The sequence below is a fragment of the Thunnus maccoyii genome, chromosome 17 (assembly GCF_910596095.1).
Source record: "Thunnus maccoyii chromosome 17, fThuMac1.1, whole genome shotgun sequence".
Lineage (NCBI taxonomy): Eukaryota > Metazoa > Chordata > Actinopteri > Scombriformes > Scombridae > Thunnus > Thunnus maccoyii.
The window spans coordinates 1,034,577-1,055,000 of record NC_056549.1 but is presented as its reverse complement, the minus strand read 5'-3'; the positions used below and the strand labels follow the sequence as shown (position 1 = coordinate 1,055,000).

Genomic DNA, 20,424 nt, shown 5'->3' with positions numbered 1-20,424 from the left:
TTATTATTGTTATTATTATTATTATTATTATTATTATATTAAATATATGTTGGAGTTGTTATTATTATTATTATTGTTATTATTATTATTATTATTATTATATTAAATATATGTCAGAGTTGTTATTATTATTATTATTGTTATTATTATTATTATTATTATTATTATTATTATTATTATATTAAATATATGTTGGAGTTGTTATTATTATTATTATTATTATTATTGTTATTATTATTGTTATTATTATTATTATTATTATTATTATTATATTAAATATATGTTGAAGGTGTTGTTTGGGGGGTTCGTGTGGAGACTCAGCTTCACTGAGCTTCACTGAGCTGATCACCGTTGATCAGTTTGACCTCTGCTGACAGTTTGACCTCTGCTGACTGACAGGAAGTGTAATGAACATGAACAGAAACAGTAATGAAGTGTCCCGCTGACACTGAACACATCACAGACTCAATTAACTCCTTAACAACAGTCGAGATTCATTCAGGCTCCGCTGGTCCGACCAGTCAGTCAGACAAAGTCTGTTTGAATTCACTTTTATTATTATTATTGTTATTACATCGATCTGTTTCAGTAACATTATAGATATATTTATATATTATATTTCTATGTTTTGTTGTTACTGATAGAAACACAAATAAACATTCAAATCTGTTTGTTACTGAACAGAACAGACGTGAGGAAGCAACAACACATACGACTAAAATACAGTCAATAAAGCCTCGTTTCTCCCGAGAGGCGTCACAACTTCACGACATCACAACGTCACAACGTCACGTCACAACATCAGAACGTCACGTCAGAACGTCACAACGTCACAACATCACGTCACAACGTCACGTCACAATAGATATATAGATATATATATTTATATAAATACATGAATATATATAAATATATATTCATGTATATATATAAATACATGAATATATATAAATATATATGTATATATACTGTATGTCATCGGCCTCCAGCTGCTTTCATCCTCAGAAGTTCTAAATGTTTCGGAGCTGCAGGTGAAAATCTTCATCATTCTTCCTGAACATGAATCAGTTGTGATGTTTCTAGTAAACTGGCCTCTGATCATCTTATTGATCATCTTATTGATCATCAGTCAGCAGCTTTCTCTCATCTCTGATCATCAAACGTTACATTTCATGGTTTTAATGTGATTCTGCTTCTGATTTGAAGTTTTATAACCAGTTTCAGCTGCTGGTTCAAAATGAACAACAACAAAAAAAAGCAGTTTGATCACAAGACAATAAAATATAAAACATGTTTAGAACCACAAACAGGAAGCAGCTTCACCAGAGAAGAAGAACGGCAGCGAAGGATCTGAGAGTTTCAATGAAAAACAGTAAAAACAGCTGCAGAGTGGAAACCCTCCAGATGTGAAACAAGTTTAAACTCTGACTGGAGTCTTTCTGCATCTACATGTTGATATCTGGTGAAACAGATAAATAACTGTATCATCAGAGTCACATTAAAGATGATTAACTCTTTATTCTTTATGAAGAGAACCTGGAGGAACATCGTATCAAACCATGGAGCTGCCTGCAGGTTTTTATAAGGTGTGAATGTTGTTGTTTGTCTGTTTATGTTATTTTATGTTTACGCTTCTCTCTGAGACTAACTGATAAGAGACAGAACGTCCTCGTGTACAAATCAAATCATATTTTTGAATAAAATGTATTTTTATGTGCAAACAGATGAATAAATCTCTGCAGGCTGGGAGTTCTTCCTCCTCTTCATCACAGACGTCTGTGCTTCACTGAACAGCTGCTTTAAACCGATCGAGCTTCCTGTTATCTGCGGCGAACACATGGCGTTTCCTCTCCAGCGGCCCGCGTCTCTGAGGAAGAGGAAGGTGATGATGAACCGAGTCACGGCGACGAAGCAGCAGATTTTATTTGTGGATGATAAAAGTCTCAGGCAGCAGATAACGGAGCAGCAGACACACGCGGCGTCCTGCCGAGTGTCTGCAGTGTCAGAGCGTCCTCCGAGGATCCTCGCAACGGTTAGTCTGTCCCCGACGACCGCGACGGCCCTGACGGCCACGATGACCCCGACGACCACGACGACCACGATGACCACGACGACCACGACGACCCCGACAACCACGACGACCACGACGACCCCGACGGTCTCCAGATCAATAAGATTCCTGCTGGAACTCAAACATAAAGAAATCGTCTGTTTCTCACTTCATGTTGTTTCAGTTTGTTCTGGTTTAGTCAAAGATGCTGCTGAGACGATTCTCTGTATTAATCAGAGTCCAGAAGAGTCTGAAGAGCTGCATCATCATCATCATCATCATCATCATCATCGTCAAGATTTTAGTGGAAAAAAATCAAAAATGTTGTCACTGAACCTTTTACTGATACGATCAGTTTCATCAGTTTTACAGATAATTAACATTTTAAAATGAAAACATGATTTAGTTCCTTCAAAACTGATTTTTGAGGAGGAGGAGGAGGAGGAAGAGGAGGAGGAGAGGAGGAGGAGGAGGAGGAGGAGGAAGAGGAGGAGGAGGGTTGTTTCCCTGGAGAGAAACAGAAATCTGTCTTGAGACGTTTTAAAGGAATTATTTTATTTTGACAGTTATAGTTTCTGTTTCTGTTTGTGAGTTTAGTTTTTAGTTTTGTTCTTCGTGTTCAGTTCAGGTCAAAAGTTCACAGACGTCTAGAAAAGAAAAGCAGAACTCTGGAGACTCAGCGGTCACACGTGTGTTTCTGTGTTTCTGTGTTTAGCGTCTTCAGGTCAGGCTAACTCATTGTTGCTAACTCATTGTTGCTAACTCATTGTTGCTAACTTTAGAGCTAACTGCTGTTCCAGCAGCATTTATTAACTGACACGCTGACAACTTCCTGCTGCGCTCACATTCACCGTCACTTTTCTGCTCCTTAAAGCAGCGACGCTATCATGAGTTTCCACGGCAACGACACGGAGGTTAACTGCTGCTCAGAGGCTCCACAACGCTGTTGATTTATGAATTAACGGATATTTGCTTTTATTTTTGGCATTAAAAAGAAAACTCTTGTTGTCAGACCTGCACACACTGAACAATATGATCCATATTTAATATTGATCATGTTTTACTGATACATGTAGATTTACTTTGCTAATTGAATGTGAGACGTTTTCTATTTTGACCTTTTGACCTGTTTTTTGATCTTCATTTGTTGAAATAAAAGCAGCTTTAATATTAAAGTTAAACCTCAAGCTGATGTTCTTTAAACGAAGTCTTCAACATAAATGATTAGATATGCTGCTTCCTCCTCTCCCTCCTCTTCCTCCTCTTCCTCCTCTCCACACAGGGACTCGTTGTGATCGAGTGACGTGACGCCTCGGGGCTCCAACTCAGATCCAGACTCCTCTGATGCTCGTTAGCGTAGCGAGGACTGACTCTGCGCTCAGGACTCGTCCAGCTCGTCCTCTCCTGAGCGACTCGGCAGCCACGTTGAAGGCGATGCGTGGTGACAGTGTGGAGGGGGGGGGCGGGTGGGGGGGCAGCGAGGGGGGTGAATGAGGACGTGGGAGAGTTCGGCTACAGGATCTGAGTTCTTTTATTAGTGTGAAAGCTTCACTGTTGTTCTTCTGTTGGACATTTCTCCACTGATGTTATTTACATTTTTAAGTCATAATTAATGATTTCAGTCTACAGCTCAGCTAACGTTCAGCTAACGTTCAGCTAACGTTCAGCTAACGTTCACTAACATTTTATAGTACGAGTGCATGACTCAGCAGGAATTTATTCATGTAATGACTCAGCATCTCAGACACGCTTCACTTCTTTCACTCTGTTACCTGCACGGATCAACACGTCTGCTAAACTCCTCACAGGCGACAGCAGCGACCAAACTGACAGAGAGCAGGTGACTCCAGGTGAGTCCAGGTGAGTCCAGGTGAATCCAGGTGAGTCCAGGTGAGTCCAGGTGAGTCCAGGTGAATCCAGGTGAATCCAGGTGAGTCCAGGTGAGTCCAAGTGAGTCCAGGTGAATCCAGGTGAGTCCAGGCGAGTCCAGGTGAATCCAGGTGAATCCAGGTGAATTCAGGTGAATCTAGGTGAATCCAGGTGAGTCCAGGTGAATTCAGGTGAATCTAGGTGAATCCAGGTGAATTCAGGTGAATCTAGGTGAATCCAGGTGAGTCCAGGTGAATCTAGGTGAATCCAGGTGAATTCAGGTGAGTCCAGGTGAATCTAGGTGAATCCAGGTGAATTCAGGTGAATCTAGGTGAATCTAGGTGAGTCCAGGTGAATCTAGGTGAGTCCAGGTGAGTCCAGGTGAATCCAGGTGAGTCCAGGTGAATCTAGGTGAGTCCAGGTGAGTCCAGGTGAGTCCAGGTGAATCCAGGTGAGACGGGTTTTTATTGCCTGGTGATAATATTTATTCATTACTTATTTATACCAAACAAAGGAATGTAACAGATTTCTGTCATTTTCAAACTTGTAGTCTTCAGCCCCAACTGACACTGACTCAAGTGACATCATCATCAGTGACATCATCATCAGTGACATCATCATCAGTGACATCATCAGCTCCCTCTGGAAACATTGAGCTTTAACAACCTGCTCTCAGCAGCAGAGACTTTGGAACAGATCTGAGGTTTCAGGACATCTGAGGACATGAAGACGACGCGGCTCCGCAGTAAATTTGTCAAACTGTAAATGATTCAGGACGTAGTTCAAGTCGTTCTGTGTTCTGTCTCACAGAGCGACTGCCTTCATCTCAAACAATCAGCTGAAACTCTTTTCTTGTTCAGACTCAGTTGATGCAGCTGCTGTCAGAATAAAATGTCCAGCGAGGTTCCGGCCAACGCTCAACATCACCTGACCTGACACCCATAGCATCACCTGACACCCTCAACATCACCTGACACCCTCAACATCACCTGACACCCTCAACATCACCTGACCTGACACCCTCAACATCACCTGACACCCTCAACATCACTCTCAACATCACCTGACACCCTCGACATCACCTGACACCCTCAACATCACTCTCAACATCACCTGACACCCTCAACATCACCTGACACCCTCAACATCACCTGACACCCTCAACATCACCTGACCTGACACCCTCAACATCACCTGACACCCTCAACATCACTCTCAACATCACCTGACACCCTCAACATCACCTGACACCCTCAACATCACTCTCAACATCACCTGACACCCTCGACATCACCTGACACCCTCGACATCACACTCAACATCACCTGACACTCAACATCACCTGACACCCTCAACATCACCTGACACCCTCAACATCACCTGACACCCTCAACATCACTCTCAACATCACCTGACACCCTCGACATCACCTGACACCCTCGACATCACACTCAACATCACCTGACACTCAACATCACCTGACACCCTCAACATCACCTGACACACTCAACATCACCTGACACTCAACATCACCTGACGCTCTCGGCTGACCTCCACTTCCTGCTCGGCTGACCTCCACCTCCTGCTCGGCTGACCTCCACACCTTCACGACTTCCGAGATGCTCCTCCTCCTTGTTTCCATCCCAACCGCAGACTGTATAAAAGCCACCGAGACGTCACGCGTTGGTTTCCAGTTTTGAAGCCTCTAATTTGGCATTTCGGCCGACGGCGTCTTTTGTTTTTGGCGCTGATGAAGACGCCTCCTGCTGGACATTAGACAGAATGCAGCTTTAAGGCACTTCTGCATTGGCTTCACTTCTCAGAGCAGGAGCTTCCTGTTTGCTCCCAACGTATGCAGGAGAAGACGTGAGTCCTTTCATCTGAACCGTCGTCTGAGGCGACGTGAGTTTCTGATGATCAGCTGATCATTCAAACCAGCGACCTTCTCCACTCACAGTCCACCACAGAGAATCAAAGTCTTCGTGTCACTTTGTGATGATGCAGTGAGGTCAGATCATCGAACACATCAGCGTTTTCCACAGAGGAGACGAATAGAGAGAGAGAGAGAGAGAGAGTTACCACCATAGAGACTGAAGCTCGCTCACCCAGCAGGACATGAGCTGCACTGATGTAAAAACCTGACAGAGAAGCTCAACGTCAAACAAACTTCTCTGTAACACTTCTGCACCGAAGCCTCATCGCTTCAGAAAACAGCAGCGATCAGCACCAACGGCGAAGGACACGACCTCCACTCTCAGTGTTTCACTCAAATACCACGTTCAAATATAACAAAAACAATCAGTTGCATTTCTTTATTCTTTTTGGCCACTTGGGGGCAGCGCATGAAGCGATGTACAGTATATAACCTGCTAGCAGACACTTAACCATTACAGTCTATTGATCTGTAGTTCATATGAATATTGAGAAGCAGCATTGGTAAATGAAATTGTTTAGTTTTAGTGTGTTTGAAAGAGGATGTGTATTTTATTGGTGGTGAATAATCGGTCTGCTATAGCAGTTTTCTGTCAATAGGTGGCAGCGAGGGACCGTCGCAGCTGTTTTCTCCTCACAACTGTAGCGACAAACCACGTCTCTCCGTCTAACGTGTCTGTCCTGTATTTCAGGATATATATATATATATATATATATATATATAACTGCTTACGGGTGCTGCAGCCCAGGACCTGTAACACTACATTCTACATGTCAGCACAAAGTCAGAGGTTGTGATATAAACACACACACTGATGGCGGGAAGCTAGCATGCAGGTGCTGCACAACCGTCGGGGTTCAGTATCTTGGCCGAGGACACTTGTGGAACCACCGACTCTCTGACTGAAGCTGTAAACAGAACCGCGTTCTTGCACATGCTCAGTAGCGTCTGCCGTACACGGAACTGCTCTCCAGAGACTAAAAAACATGATGCTGTTATTAGTCTCTGGAGCCGTTTCTAAACAAACTAACGTGATGAAGGAACATGTCGCCCAGTGCGGCGCTGTGACTCACTGACCTGTTTTTAATAAGATACATCAGCTTTGGTTGTTAGTAGATCAGAGAATTATCCTTTAAAGCAAATGCAGCTGCCTCTGACTCAGCACTTTTATATATTCTTACTTAAAATCATCTGTTTCTCTCTGAAAGCAGAAACAATAAAACCAGTTTTTACTTCAGTTATTAGAGGAGGAAATCTGCAAGAGTTCCCTCACTTTACTGTCAAATCCCTGAATCCTTCCTGCCGCCACCACCTGACCTCTGACCTGAGCTGAGAGCTGATTTCTCATTGGTTGACATGTTTTCGGAGCGTTTTTTACAGTGACGTGTTGTTCTGACCTTCAGCGCCGTGGTGTCGGCCAGAGCGGCGGCCTGTCTGTTCAGCTGTGACGCCATGATGTGGCAGCGCTGACACAGTCTCTGCAGCTCCTCCTCCTCCTCCTCCTCCCCCGGCTTGCCGTAGCGGCTCAGTTCGCTGGCCGACATCGAGCTGCCGGAGCCTTCGGGGTTCGGCCGCAACGCGCAGCTTCTCGCCTCCTCGTAGTCTTCCTCACCCGCAGAACGGAGACGCTTCCTGCGACCCGTGGCGCCCAGAGGAAGAGGAGTCTCCCCCTCCACCACCTGCAGACCAACACAGGAAACTGATTGTAGAAACTAACTAAACACAACACAGCTTATAATATTGAGTTTACTGTTTTATGGTTCACTGGAAACCACTGAGGTCACATCTACTGCCAGCACCTGTTTGATGAAGAACTGTGTGATAATAAGATTATATGATAAATGAGAAACGTCAGGATGTGAGTCGAAACTCTGGATTCGTGTCTCATACAGTCAGATCGCTCCGTCTTTAGCGGCTCCTGGTTGGTTTAATGGAGATTTAAAACTGGACATTTTGTAGATTATAACTTTTATTTTGGTGGTATTTGATGACTATAGTGCTGATTCATTGATTTATTTCTCTATTCTATTATTCATTTATTGAATAAAATGTAAGAAAATCTTAAAAAAATGTCCGTCATAGTTTCAATTGAGAAGCTGCCATCCATCCATCCAGTCACCCAACCTCTTCCTCCTAACACGGACATTTGTCTCCTTACATACATCTGAACCGGGGTCATAATGGCTGCGGCCGCTAGATGGCGTCTGTCAGTCAAACGTAACTAAAGGTCATTTTTTTGGCAGCTGAATTGACTTCCTGTCCTGTTGCTGTGTAGATCTGACCTGCAGCAGCTGATGATGATGATCTATATCTGGAGGAGGAGGACGGAGGTCATAACAAGTGTCACGTTAACCCCTCGTAACCCCCCATGGTTATTATCGTTGCCATGACGACGAAAGCAGTCTAACTTTAAGGTAGTAGTAACTTTAACCCGCCACGTGTTTCTCTGACCTTAACAAACCCAAACCATCATCTTTAAACCGCTGATTACTGCTGATAAGAGACGCCTGCTTAGAAAACGCTGCTATGTGTCGTTCTGGAGTCACATGATCAAAACCACAGATCTGGAGGTTAATACGGAGGATTTGTTGTGCAGCGTTTAACAAATATTTCCACCGACAGCAGCGAAGTCATCAACATGTTTAAATGACGCGTCTGCTTCATACAGAGCCAGACAGGAAATCACCTGAGGTCAGGACACTCAACCTTCAAAATAAAAGCATAGCCATGCAAGGAAAAATGAAGTTATGCTGCCAAACAATTATCGATGGGAAGGTTCAGTAAAATATGATGAAAACTGAAGTAACAGCTTGTTAAAATGGAAGAAACTCACATAGAATTGATTTTTTTTTCCTTCTTTTAATTTGACTGGTTTGTTTGCAGCGTCCATAACTTTAATGAGGGTTTCTAGTGTGACAGTGAGGAGCTGAGACGCTGCTCTCAGGACTGTTTGTCTGGACTGACGAGTCCTCACTGAGTTGCAGGGAGGATTTTTTTCAGTAAGATAATAAACTGTGTGATACTCACTGTGTATCTCCTGTAGTCCGGTCTGCGTCCCCGAGCTGTGTTCCAGTACTGCGAGTACATCTCTGCTCATAAACTGTCGCGCTGCTTTAATAATCGTTAATTAACACTCTGATTGTTTGTTAAATTCTCTTGTTCTTCAGTGACTTTCCTTCATTTGCTGTCAGGATTTCAGAGAAGCAGCCTGAGCCTCTGTCATCCTGTGATGAAATCTCTGCTTTCAATACAGTACAAAAAAAAAAAAAAGAGTAAGTGTGTGTGTGTGTGTGTGTGTGTGTGTGTGTGTGTGTGTGTGTGTGTGTGAGGCTGTGGGAGGAGACTGATGTCACTGAAGCGTGAACTTTCAGACTGCAGGATGGGAAAGTGAAGGCTGAGATGAGACCCACTGCTCTAACACAGAGTTACATCACCGCTGGGTTCAGATACTGTGTTAAGACACGAGATTACACGACTGATTAGTGAATATTAGCAAGTGGGACGAGATAAACATCGATGGGTGGCTGGACAACAGGCTTTCAGATGAAACTGTTCATCCTAACCAGATAGATGCAGAGTATCTGCTCTCTGGGTCCAGTGTTCCCAGTGTTCCCAGTGTTCCCAGTTAAACCAGCAGTCAGGTGTCTGTAATCATTCCTCCTGTTCATACTGGATATTAAAGATCCTTCAAATGTGCTTTCAATGTTAGTGATGGAGGCCAAAATCCACAGTGTGTCCACACAGTCATTTAAAAGTCTGTGTGAAGCTTCTATTCAGCTTCAGCAGTCTGAGTTAGTCATATCAAGTGGATATCTGACACATTTACAGTCTTTTTAGCATCAAATTCCCTCTTTGTGTTTCCTCGGACAGTGTTTCCCTGTTGAGCTGCAGGTGGAAGTATAGTAACAAAAAGAGGAACTTTGGCACTAAAAAGACTGTAACGTTGAAAGATATTTACTTGATTTGACTCATTTGGACGCTGAAGCTTCATATTAGCTTCAGACTGTGGATTTTGTCCTCCATCACTTCCATTGTAAGGTCATTATGAAGGGATCTTCTAATGGTCAGTATGAACAGGAGGAATGATTACAGCAAGAAACACAGCTTTAATGTTCATGTGATGACTGACTGCTGGTTTAATGACTGGAAACATTGTGTTAAATGACAAAACATCATTTAACATGTACAGTCGTCTTCTATGAGACATTTCACCATGTTTATTGATAAATATATAAATGTGAATGACATAATATTTATAACTTTTCCGCATTAAAATGTCTAAAAACAACTAGACCCATGTTACGTATTGTGTTGAGTTGGGTTCTTATTTTATCCCAAATGTTTCCAACAATGTTCAACCGGACGGAGACTGAAGACAAATCCGTCATTTTAATCAAGCTAACGCTGCGTTTCATTGGTCGCCTGTCAACGTGGACCTAATGTTAACCTAACGTTAGCTAACGTTACTTGTAGCTATTTCAGTGGAATGAAATGACACAACATGAATATAACGTTAATACGTTTCTTCTTTTCTTCTGTCTGAGTGACGTCGGATCGATTTTCATCGGTAATGTTGTTTCCTAAATTTAATAATGAGGACAACAACTCCCATGATCCCACGCTACTTCACGTCATCAGACTCTGCTCTTTGTTCTGGTTTTGATTGAGTCACAGCAGCAGAAACGACATACTGTGTGTTTAATGACGTAACATGTTACAGTGATGTGACGCTCTGTTACATTGATATTTGATGATCAACTCGTTCATTTTCCAAACGCAGGCAGAGCAAAACTGAACCAAACAGAACAAACTGAACTAATGAACAGGTGGCGAGACATGAAGGCAGGCTGGGAGCTGATTGGCTGGGGAGGAAACAGGAAGCAGAGCTAAAGAGACTGATACAGACTAGACTTCTGCACTATGAAACAAGTTCAGCAGACTCTCAGGCTTTCTTTGTGTGAGCTCCACAAACCCTAAACTCCCAGTCAGAGATAAGTGGCATCATGACGCCGGTTATCAGCTGTCTTTGTTAACTTTCTGCTTCAGGCTCTGTTCCTATAAAAGAGGACGTTTGACGCGTCATTTGACTCTTCTTCCGCACAAAACGGAGCGACGGCGTTCCGCCTGCTTCAGTCGGGAGGAACAGGTCATTATAACGGAGAGATATGAGGAATATAAACAGATTATCACAGCACAAAGCAACACTGTGAGAGAGGAAGTTAATTTATTTATTTTATCTCTCAGTGCTTCAAAACATCCAGAAGTCTGAACCTTTAAACTCGATGCAGCAGATTCAAACATTAAACTGAAGAAGAGCATTCAGGTCTGTCCCATAATGAAGGATCAGTGGTTCACTTTAATATTATAGGCTGAATATTATCTGTGATAAATATCAATAAACTAATCAATATTTTTTTCTCATTAGTTTTTATTAGTTTTTTTTTAAAATTTGAGATACATTTTGATATATTTTAACAAAATCCCATCCAACAACTAACCCTAACCTCGTGCACCGTTACAGATTTACAATATGACATTAAAATCAATGGTAAGTTAATAAAAGATCAATATTCTAATCAGTGTTCTGATAGCTGCAGTAGCAGCCGTGCTAACTGGTCGGTGAAAGGTCAGCACTGATTTAAGCTGCGACTCAGAACACAACCTGCTCCGGACCAGGTTCAGTTTGCAGCATCGGTTACCATGGTGACGTAGCCTTCATGACACTGAAAACCCCTGCAGGCTCAACGTACCTCACTAACCCACTAATCTCACTTCATAGTGCATCCCTCTGATGTGTAGAAAAAGTGTGAGAGAAAAACAGGCTGCAAACAGACAAAAACACAGAGAACACGAGTAGATTCAGCAGCCGAATGCAAACAAACACAATCTGAAAGCTGGTACATCACCACCTGGAGTCTGAATTGCATGAAAAGCATCAAACCTGCAGCTGAGAGGAAACCAGCCTGAAACACATCCTCAAAACTATCTGGTCATAAAACAAACAAACATTCTTCTTCGTATTTAGATTTCACTTCAGTTCTGTTTGCCAATCAAACACACGTCTGGACAAAGGTTCAGTATCTCAAGCGGTCCTTTAATATAACCTGCAACTTATCTCTTCTGTCCTTCAGTCCGGTTCAGCAAACCTGGACAAAGTCTGAGGGCATCTGGTGGACTGGTGGAGGGACAGAACCAGGACAGAGACGCCTGAATCCAGGCGGCAACTTCTGCAAGATGCAGGAACAACCGACCTGCCGAGTACCTGAAACACTGAGGAGGACTGCTGCTGTTTGAAAGGCAAAGCTGCTCACAGCAGATATTGATGAACTTTCTGCTGTTTACTGAACTTTGTATCCACTAGTGATGTGCAGAGAGTCCAGTATTTATATTTGTATCTGTACAACCTTTACAATCTTTACAACCTCACTTTGTGGAAAGGAGAAGGGGAACAACAGGTTATAGAGAGTCCCTTGTAAGCACTTCGCGTGTGTCAGTAGTTCAGCTTTATCTCTGAGGAACTCCCCCAACTCCAGGACTGATGTCCAAATTAGGAAATGTGCGTCATGTAGCAGGTGGATGTGACTCCCCTCGTTGAGACCTGCTGATAGACGTCACAGCCAACAACCTTCCCAAAAACAATTTTTAAAATATCTGTATGAAACAAATATTTGTTAAAAACCCACTATTTGTATTTGTGCTTTGCCGAAAAATGTATTTGTATTGGGGCACACCCCTAGCATCAAGTTAACTGATAAATAAAAACTATTCATTGCGTTATTATTTTTGAAAGCATCCTCACTTTATTTTGCTCTGAACCGAAGGATGTGTGATTCATGCAGCTGAGGTCGGGACTTCTGGAGCGTCGTGTGCAGCCACTCAGGATAAACTAGCTGTTGATGGTCAGTAAATCCCTCCAAACTGTATCCTGCCTGCATCGATCCGGTTCGCCATCATGAAGGTCGTTTCAATTTGCTTAATTACGCTCAGAGGAGCAAAGAGGCTGGAGTGAGGAAACCCATCTTTTTATCGGATGCCTTACTGGAAATGTGACAGTGACTGAACGCTGCAGCAATGCACACAGACTGAAAACATGTAGGTGTTCTATTGTTCACATTTACATCTGATCTGTTTTCTGATTCACCATCTAATTAAACTTAGTGGATTTGTGTCTGAATGAGAGATGAACCATAAATACAGCTTTCAGGGTCTATTTGTTTCTCTGCATTCACAACAAATACGTTTTAAATTCTTTTCATGATTCATCACTTGGTTCATAGTCAAGGAAGAAGAGAGTCTATCCATCATTTATTTTCTGCAGCCTGCTTTGTGTTTTTTATTTTGAGCTACATCACTGATGTGACTCTAGAGACATCAATAATTTTGAGCTGATAATGACACTAAATAAAAAATGAGGATAAGTCATTGCAATTCATCTCCTGAGGAACATGAATGTCTGAACCAAAGTCTTTGACAGTCAGTGCAGCAGATGCTGAGGTATCTCGGTTCAGACCAAAGTGGTCGACCGATCGATGGACACTAACATCCATATAACTGCTGCTAGTGTAATAAAACCAACAGCAGTCCCAGTGGTAACTCTGCACTATAACTGTTATAACTGAGTAGAGCATCAGAGTATATCTTCAGGTTCATACTGGGAGACGCCACAAGACTCTACAGAGCAGGGGGTTTTTGCCATAAGAAATTACAGTTCTTTTAGTGGGAAAGCAGTGTCTTGTAAATCATGCTTTTTTTTCCTTTTCCTTTTCAAATCATGTAAATTGAAGTTTTTTCACTGTTTTTGTTGCTGTAGTCACAGCCACAGTAAAAAAAATCTACTGTAATTGTCTATTAAAATCTAAGGACCAAGTGCAAAGGAGATGTAACATCTGTTGCTTCTGTTGAATGCAACTTAAACACTACGCACTGATGTTTAAATCTACAAACATTTACTAAGATGTTTTTTCTATTTAATTTAATGTGATCTAAGAAAAAACAACAACAAAACACTTGTGTGTGATTGTTGGAACATCGTCTCTGTTCCCTTCACTGTATAGATGATTCAGAAGTCATATGTTCATTTAACCTGAGTAGTGTTGTGATTGGATGTTACCATTTCAGAATTATACAAATAACACAAAACGGACAACTGATCAGCTGTGCAGCAATTCAGTAAATAAATATTTCTTTGATTCCTCCTTCGTATCTTTTCCTCGTAGACTCAGTTGAGACAGACGAGATGTTTCTGTGTCTCGCTGCCAAACTGAGGAACAACAACAGTTAGGAGTTTGTTAGAGGGACTGTGGAAGAATATAATGTAGGACAACAAAGCAGACATGTTTTAATCATAATATCTTTGTGTGAGTGTTTATATTAAAATGAATTTGTCCAAAGTTTTATTTATTTATTTTATTGGACAAAATGAGTTCTGGTTAGATGTCAGGTGTTTCCAAGATTTTTTTTTGCATTTTGTGCATAAAATGATGGCAACGCACCTCAAAGGTGTGTGAGGGGGGTCACAACATCGACACAAGCCAATGAATTCTTCAGCTTGAGAGGAAAATTAAAAAACTCCTTTAGATCTCAGACTCAGATATCATATATAGATATCAGAGAGAGTGATTGACGAGAGCGAGCGGCGCTGGCGAGAACAAAGCCGTCAATCAGAGAAATAAAACATTATTTTATGATTGTTTAACAAATAAACACTGTAGCAGTTTGACCAGAAGCCGTCAGAGTGCAAGTCTGACAAAGATGATATTTGTAGGAATTTTTCATCTTTAGGGGTTACAAATTGGGTTATACTGGGTCAAGCCTTGAGGTCACACTGTAATTCTTAAGCATCCAGAACTCTGTGATGTTTTGGGGGAAGCAGAAACCTCTCTGATAAAGGTTAAATCAGCATCGCCATGGTCACCAAGATCAGAGGAGGTTTTCCTAGACAACACAGATAGGTGAGTGTGTAGCCAGAATGTGCTGATAGTGACCTGAACTGATGCAGGTAAAATGCAGTTCCTTATTTAGAAACTAGTGAACCAATTAGACTAATTTTTCATATTGTAGCCTGATCTGCTGAGGTTAAAGACTTATAGTCGGACCTTCAGAGGCAGAACGGAAAGAGACAGCATCCGAGTTGCAGATGACTTCGATGTTCACTATTTCAGTTCCCTTTGATCAAGTACGTCAATAAACATTTTCAGCTTTAAGACATCAAGGGCTCGTGTGTGCTTCTCTCCACTGAGGTGCTGACCATCACTTAACATATCCACAACACCAGTCAACCCTACAAAGGTCTTGCAGTACATGGCCCCTAAACAGTCACTAACAACCGGGTATTTAAAAGGGGACCAGCAGACAAGAAACACAAAACACACAAGAATTTGAAGTCCATCACAGTGTCTTATACAGTCGATGCTCAATACAAAACCTACAGTTCAGTTACCGATGAACGAGTCCTTATCTCAACAAAAATACTCTTTGGGATCCCAGAAAACAAACCGAAACACTCAGTTAGAGACTCACTCTCAGGAAGGACTTTGCCTCCTCCACTGGTGAGTAGATGGGCACCTTCGCTAGGAGCTCTAAGGGAAATGTCTGCTTGTTAGTATTTGTTGACTACTACACTCGCCGGGTGGAGTTGTACTCCCTGAGGAAAGCTACAGCAGAGACAACGTCAGAAATACTCACCCAGGAAATCCTCACCAGATGGGGTGTCCCCGACTAGCTCCTGTCAGACCGGGGACCCCGGTGTGTCTCCTCCGTCTTCAAAACCATCTGTGAAAAATGGAGCCTCAAACAAAAATGAGCTCTGCCTTCAACCCACAAACCAACCGAACAGACAGAATCAACCGAACGCTAAAATTACGATTGTACCACCTGCAGAACTCAACCTTGGCCGGCCCCTCCGAGGACCAGTCAATGTACCGCTCCAGCCGAGGGATGTCAACCCGGATTCACTGGCCTACAAAACAAACCCAGGATCTCACAGACCTTGAGCAGAGCAACCTCATAAAAAGCATAGAAAGACAAAAACAGACAAGACCCACAGAGACCAACAGTTACAGGAAAAGGACAGGGTCTGGCTCCGTTCACATCCATCACATCACCACAAAACTGGCTCTCAAAGTGGCGAGGATCATACGGAGTAGTTGCAAAGGTTGGACCCGTCAACTAAGACGTTGTGTGGGAGGACAGGAAGATTGTGACGGAGCGAGATATGGATGAGTTGGAGAAACGCCTCATGGACATTTTCAGGGGGAAAAGTGATGATGAGGAATTTCTTGGTTTCCCAGCTCACTCACCACTAACTGGGGGAACGGACAGCGACCGCCTGCAGGAAAACAAATGTTCCTTTAATGGAAGTGAGGAGGAAGAGGAGGAAAGTGGAAGCCTGCTGGTGCACAGCTTCTCTCTGGGGAGGGGAGGGGAGGGGGGGAGGAGGGGGGGGCACAGTCTGTCCTGAGAGTGTTCGTCGGTCGGCTTGCCAACCCCTGGCAACAAGCCAAAAGAAGTCTGTAATTCGTTCGTTCACCTGTTCTTCAGAATCAGATTATTCTGAACTCCATCCTCTATTCCATGGCTGTCCAATCCCTGGAGCCGACTGGCTGGAATACGAGACGTAACTCAGTAAGCGTCTCCATTGCATGCAAGACGCATCATTTCAGGTTTATTTTGTTTGCTTTCTGAGGAGTATTTTTGTTGAGATGAGGACTCGTTCATCAGTAACTGAACTGTGGGTTTTGTATTGAGCATTGACTGTATAAGACACTGTGATGGACTTCAAATTCATGTGTTTTGTGTTTCTTATCTGCTGGTCCCCTTTTAAATACCCGGTTGTTAGTGATTGTCAAGGGGCCATGTACTGCAAGACATGGATCCTTTGTAGGGTTGACTGGTATATAACTAAAAAATATTCTCTTTGTCAGATTTGCACAAACCACTGCAACACGCCCACACCTCCATAAAAAACCCCGCGGGCAGGTGCCACATTGCTAGATTTTGTGTGAATGCAGAGTTTCATCCTGTCTGCTGTGTGTAGCTACATCCATGAGGAAGAGACAGAGAGCAGAGCGGAGTAGAGAGTTCACACCTGCACGCTGTTATTGGCTCAGGGGGCTACACACCCACTGCCCAAAGGTGGACGCCCAGAAACATCCTGAACACAGCAGAATAATAAGAAAATACAGACAGAGTCTCTGTAGATACAGACACCGCCACACACTGCTACTGGGATGACTGAGAGGGATTTCTGTTGTATGAGTCTATACATTGCTTTTTAGGAAAATCCTGCATAAGTATAAATTGTTTCTGATCAGCAACATGCTAAACCTGAAGTAGACCCTGACCTCTGACCTCTGTGTAGATATCAGTACCAGGTGTTGTTGAGCCCAGTATTTGTATTTGTTGAGGCAGCAAAATTATTTGTATTTGTACTAATAAAAGCCGAAATAGGCTTAAAAACCCTGCTTTTCTTTTTATTACACTTCTTATTATTGGATAGGGTTAAGTGTTAAAATAAATGTTCTTCAATAAACTATGTTGCATTGGAGGTCTCTACACTACGGATGACTGCGCTGACTACTCAGCTAAAGCTCAGCTCTGCTGCACACACAGACCTGCAGCTGTTCATACATCTATGACACAGACAGACAGCAGAGCAGGGCACAGAGACAACCATGTAACTGACCTGCACGCTGTTATTTTATGAGGTTTTTTTCTTCCCAAAAAGAAAATAATTTTTAAAATATTTGTACAAAATAAATATTCACGAAAAACTCCACTATTTATATATCGTATTTTCAGCTTCATCCCTATTAGCAGTAGCTCTGCACTATAATTCATTAATGTGCAAAATGTAGCAAATGAAAACCCCAAAACCCGGTCACACAAAGTCCTCATAAACCATGTACTCACACACATTGTCCATCAAAGATAATATTAACAAACCTGATATGAACAACACTTTTTAAACAAAGATATAAAATCTTTACAGAGACAAATGAGTAAAGATGCCTTTAAAGGAAAGTGTTTGACAGTAAAAGTCCACAGCTGAGCCCTGACAGAGGAAAGTTGGTCCCTCTTGGTTAGGGACCAGGACTGAGGACCAGAGTGAGAGGATCTCAGGCTCCAAACGGCTGCTCCTCCTTTACATCTGTCTGTGCTGAGCTGAGCTTTACTGCAGTAGATGGTCAGTTAGCACCATCTAGTGGACAAATAGAAGAACTACATCAGCTGATGTGTGATTTCTCCGACACTGACTGGTTAGACTGGTTTTCACATCACACTGATGTTTTTTTAAACTTGGACTCTGAAGTTATGAGGATGTGACGGCGTCCTCAGATCAAATGCAGACAGACATCTCCTCACTTTCTGTGATTTTATTGTAATTTAAAGCTATAATATGTAATTATTCCACATTAAAATGTGTAAAAACAACTAAACCTGTTATATATGTTGTTGAGTTGTGTACTTACATTATCCCAAATGTTTCCAACAATGTTCAAACTCAGAGAAATCTGTCATTTAATCAAAGTAACGGACCGTTTCATTTGGTCGCCTGTCGATGGCGTCATACCTCCTCTACCAAAGAGTAAACACGCACCAGATGCATACGGCGGCGCTGTGTTTGTCCGCTACAATGGCGTCTACCAAAGAGTAACTTACACACATACAAGATAATACATCGGCGTTGTGGTTGTTCCACACAAACTGTTATAAATGGACTTTTATTCAGTTTTAAGCCACATTTTCATGATAAATTTAGGTGGTTTTTAACTATATCTTTTAGCCGGAAGAAGGATTTTAGTCGTTGGACGTCTGGATCTTAAGTTATCAGAGAAATAAACTGGACAAACGTTAGCAGCAGCTCGGCTAACAGCCCCTCCAGGAAGTCCGGTGGTCACCAAACATCGTCGGAGAAATATTGATTTTTTTGGTGAAACAGCTTTAATTAGTATTTTTAACGATTTTAATCTGCGTGAAGCTGGTTATTTAACAACGAAGACAACAACTCCCATGATCCCTTGCTACTTCACACCGTCATCACACTCCGTCTGTTGTTATTGTTTTGATTGAGACGCCTAGCGGCTGAAATTACATATTGTGCGTTTAACTATACGACCCCAAACATGATTGCTGCACCTGTTGGACGTGTGTGTCATGGCGATTTACTTCTTGCACTTGACTTCAGTGAGGAAACAGACAACTCATGATATAATACTGTCACACTTTCTTTAATGCTCAGAGCGGCTCACTCACACTGACACCAACATGCGAGCTGCTGTAGAGGAGTGAACCCTGAACAGTGGAGCCAATACTTCTTAATCTGTTTCACACCAACCTCTAGGAGTTGTTGTGACTCCTTATAGCCATTAACACTGGGGGGGCAAAGCTTTTACCCACGTTAAACCTGTTTCTTCACAACACTTCAGCAACTTTGCTTTCAGGATCCCATTTCCCCTCCACTGCTCCACTACTCCGGGGGTGATACGTACAGTAGTGTTGCAAATCAATGTCCAGATATTCTGACAGTTGACTGATAGTATTATTTACAAAATGTGAGCCATTGTCACTGCTAAACTTCCTCTTTACAGCTCGCTTCACTGCAGTCTACTCTCACATTTCCCTGTGAGTGTTGTTAGTATGAGCATCACATTTAAAGACAGCAGTCTCAGTGGGGAGTAGAATACATGTTAGCAAGTTACGGATTAAAGATCCTTCCATAATGTACCGGAATCATGTACCACTCCGAATGCATACCTGCTATCTGTATACACAGTTAATGTTTGGTCTTTTGCCCCGTATGCAGGCAGTTCTGCAGGTGGGCTGACAGATGGTTTGATAAATGTGCGGCCTCAATTATGTCATGATCACCTACAACTGCCTAATCAACCTCGTTATAGATGTGAGGTTCACTGTTCTAATAAAATGGAGGTCACCACAACAACCCACGATGTCACACACTGCTACAGCCACAGCTCTCACAATTCATTAAAGTTAATGATCTTATTTAAAAGTTTTTAGTGCTCCTATTTTATTATTATTATTGTTCTTTAAGTGACGTCTTCATTTTAATTATATTGATACTCTGTCTTTGTGCCCACTCCTCTCCCCACAATAAACCTTCAATTTTTTTTAAATATCTGTTATTTTTAAGTTAAATATGTACTGACTGTTTATTCATGTCATATAGTTCCCTTTCTGGTCAACAGTCTGAGTAAAAGGTTTGTTTGGGTCTGGCAGTGAATGCTGCCTCTGAGTCTGGGGTCCAGGTCACTGGGTCAGTCGGGTTGATGCCATAGCCATGCGTCATGGCAACCAGTAGACTTTCCAGCGAGGCATAATCACAGATCCACTGTGTGTAGGAGCCTGTCATGCCTAAAAATGGCATCAACTGACATTCAGTTTTTTGTTTTGGAATTTTTAGGATAGCCTCCACTCTTTTAGGGCTCAGGGATTTGCCCTTCCCTGAGATCTCATGCCTAAGGAATGTCACTGTGGGTGATACGAACGGCATTTTAGATAGGCTAGTCTTGTGATCTTGTTCTGCTAAATATTTCAGCAGTGTTACTGTCAG

The 20,424-nt window shown here is 42.4% G+C and overlaps 1 protein-coding gene across 6 annotated transcripts in view; it reads right to left on the bottom strand.

Annotated features, from left to right (window-relative positions):
* Positions 1-16,203, bottom strand: part of kif26aa (kinesin family member 26Aa) — a 77,726-nt gene extending 61,523 nt beyond the window's left edge. For 5 of the 6 annotated variants that reach the window (XM_042389638.1, XM_042389641.1, XM_042389642.1 and 2 more), the window contains exons 1-2: positions 8,880-9,493; positions 7,250-7,531 (exon numbers count right to left, since the gene is read on the bottom strand). In XM_042389638.1, coding sequence (XP_042245572.1) covers positions 7,250-7,531; positions 8,880-8,939 — 342 coding nt within the window. In that variant the 5' untranslated portion in view covers positions 8,940-9,493. Of the gene's footprint in view, positions 1-7,249; positions 7,532-8,879; positions 9,494-15,536 lie in introns of those variants that run through there. The other variant, XM_042389643.1, reaches the window with a different exon arrangement.
* Between the last annotated feature and the right edge of the window lie 4,221 nt (positions 16,204-20,424).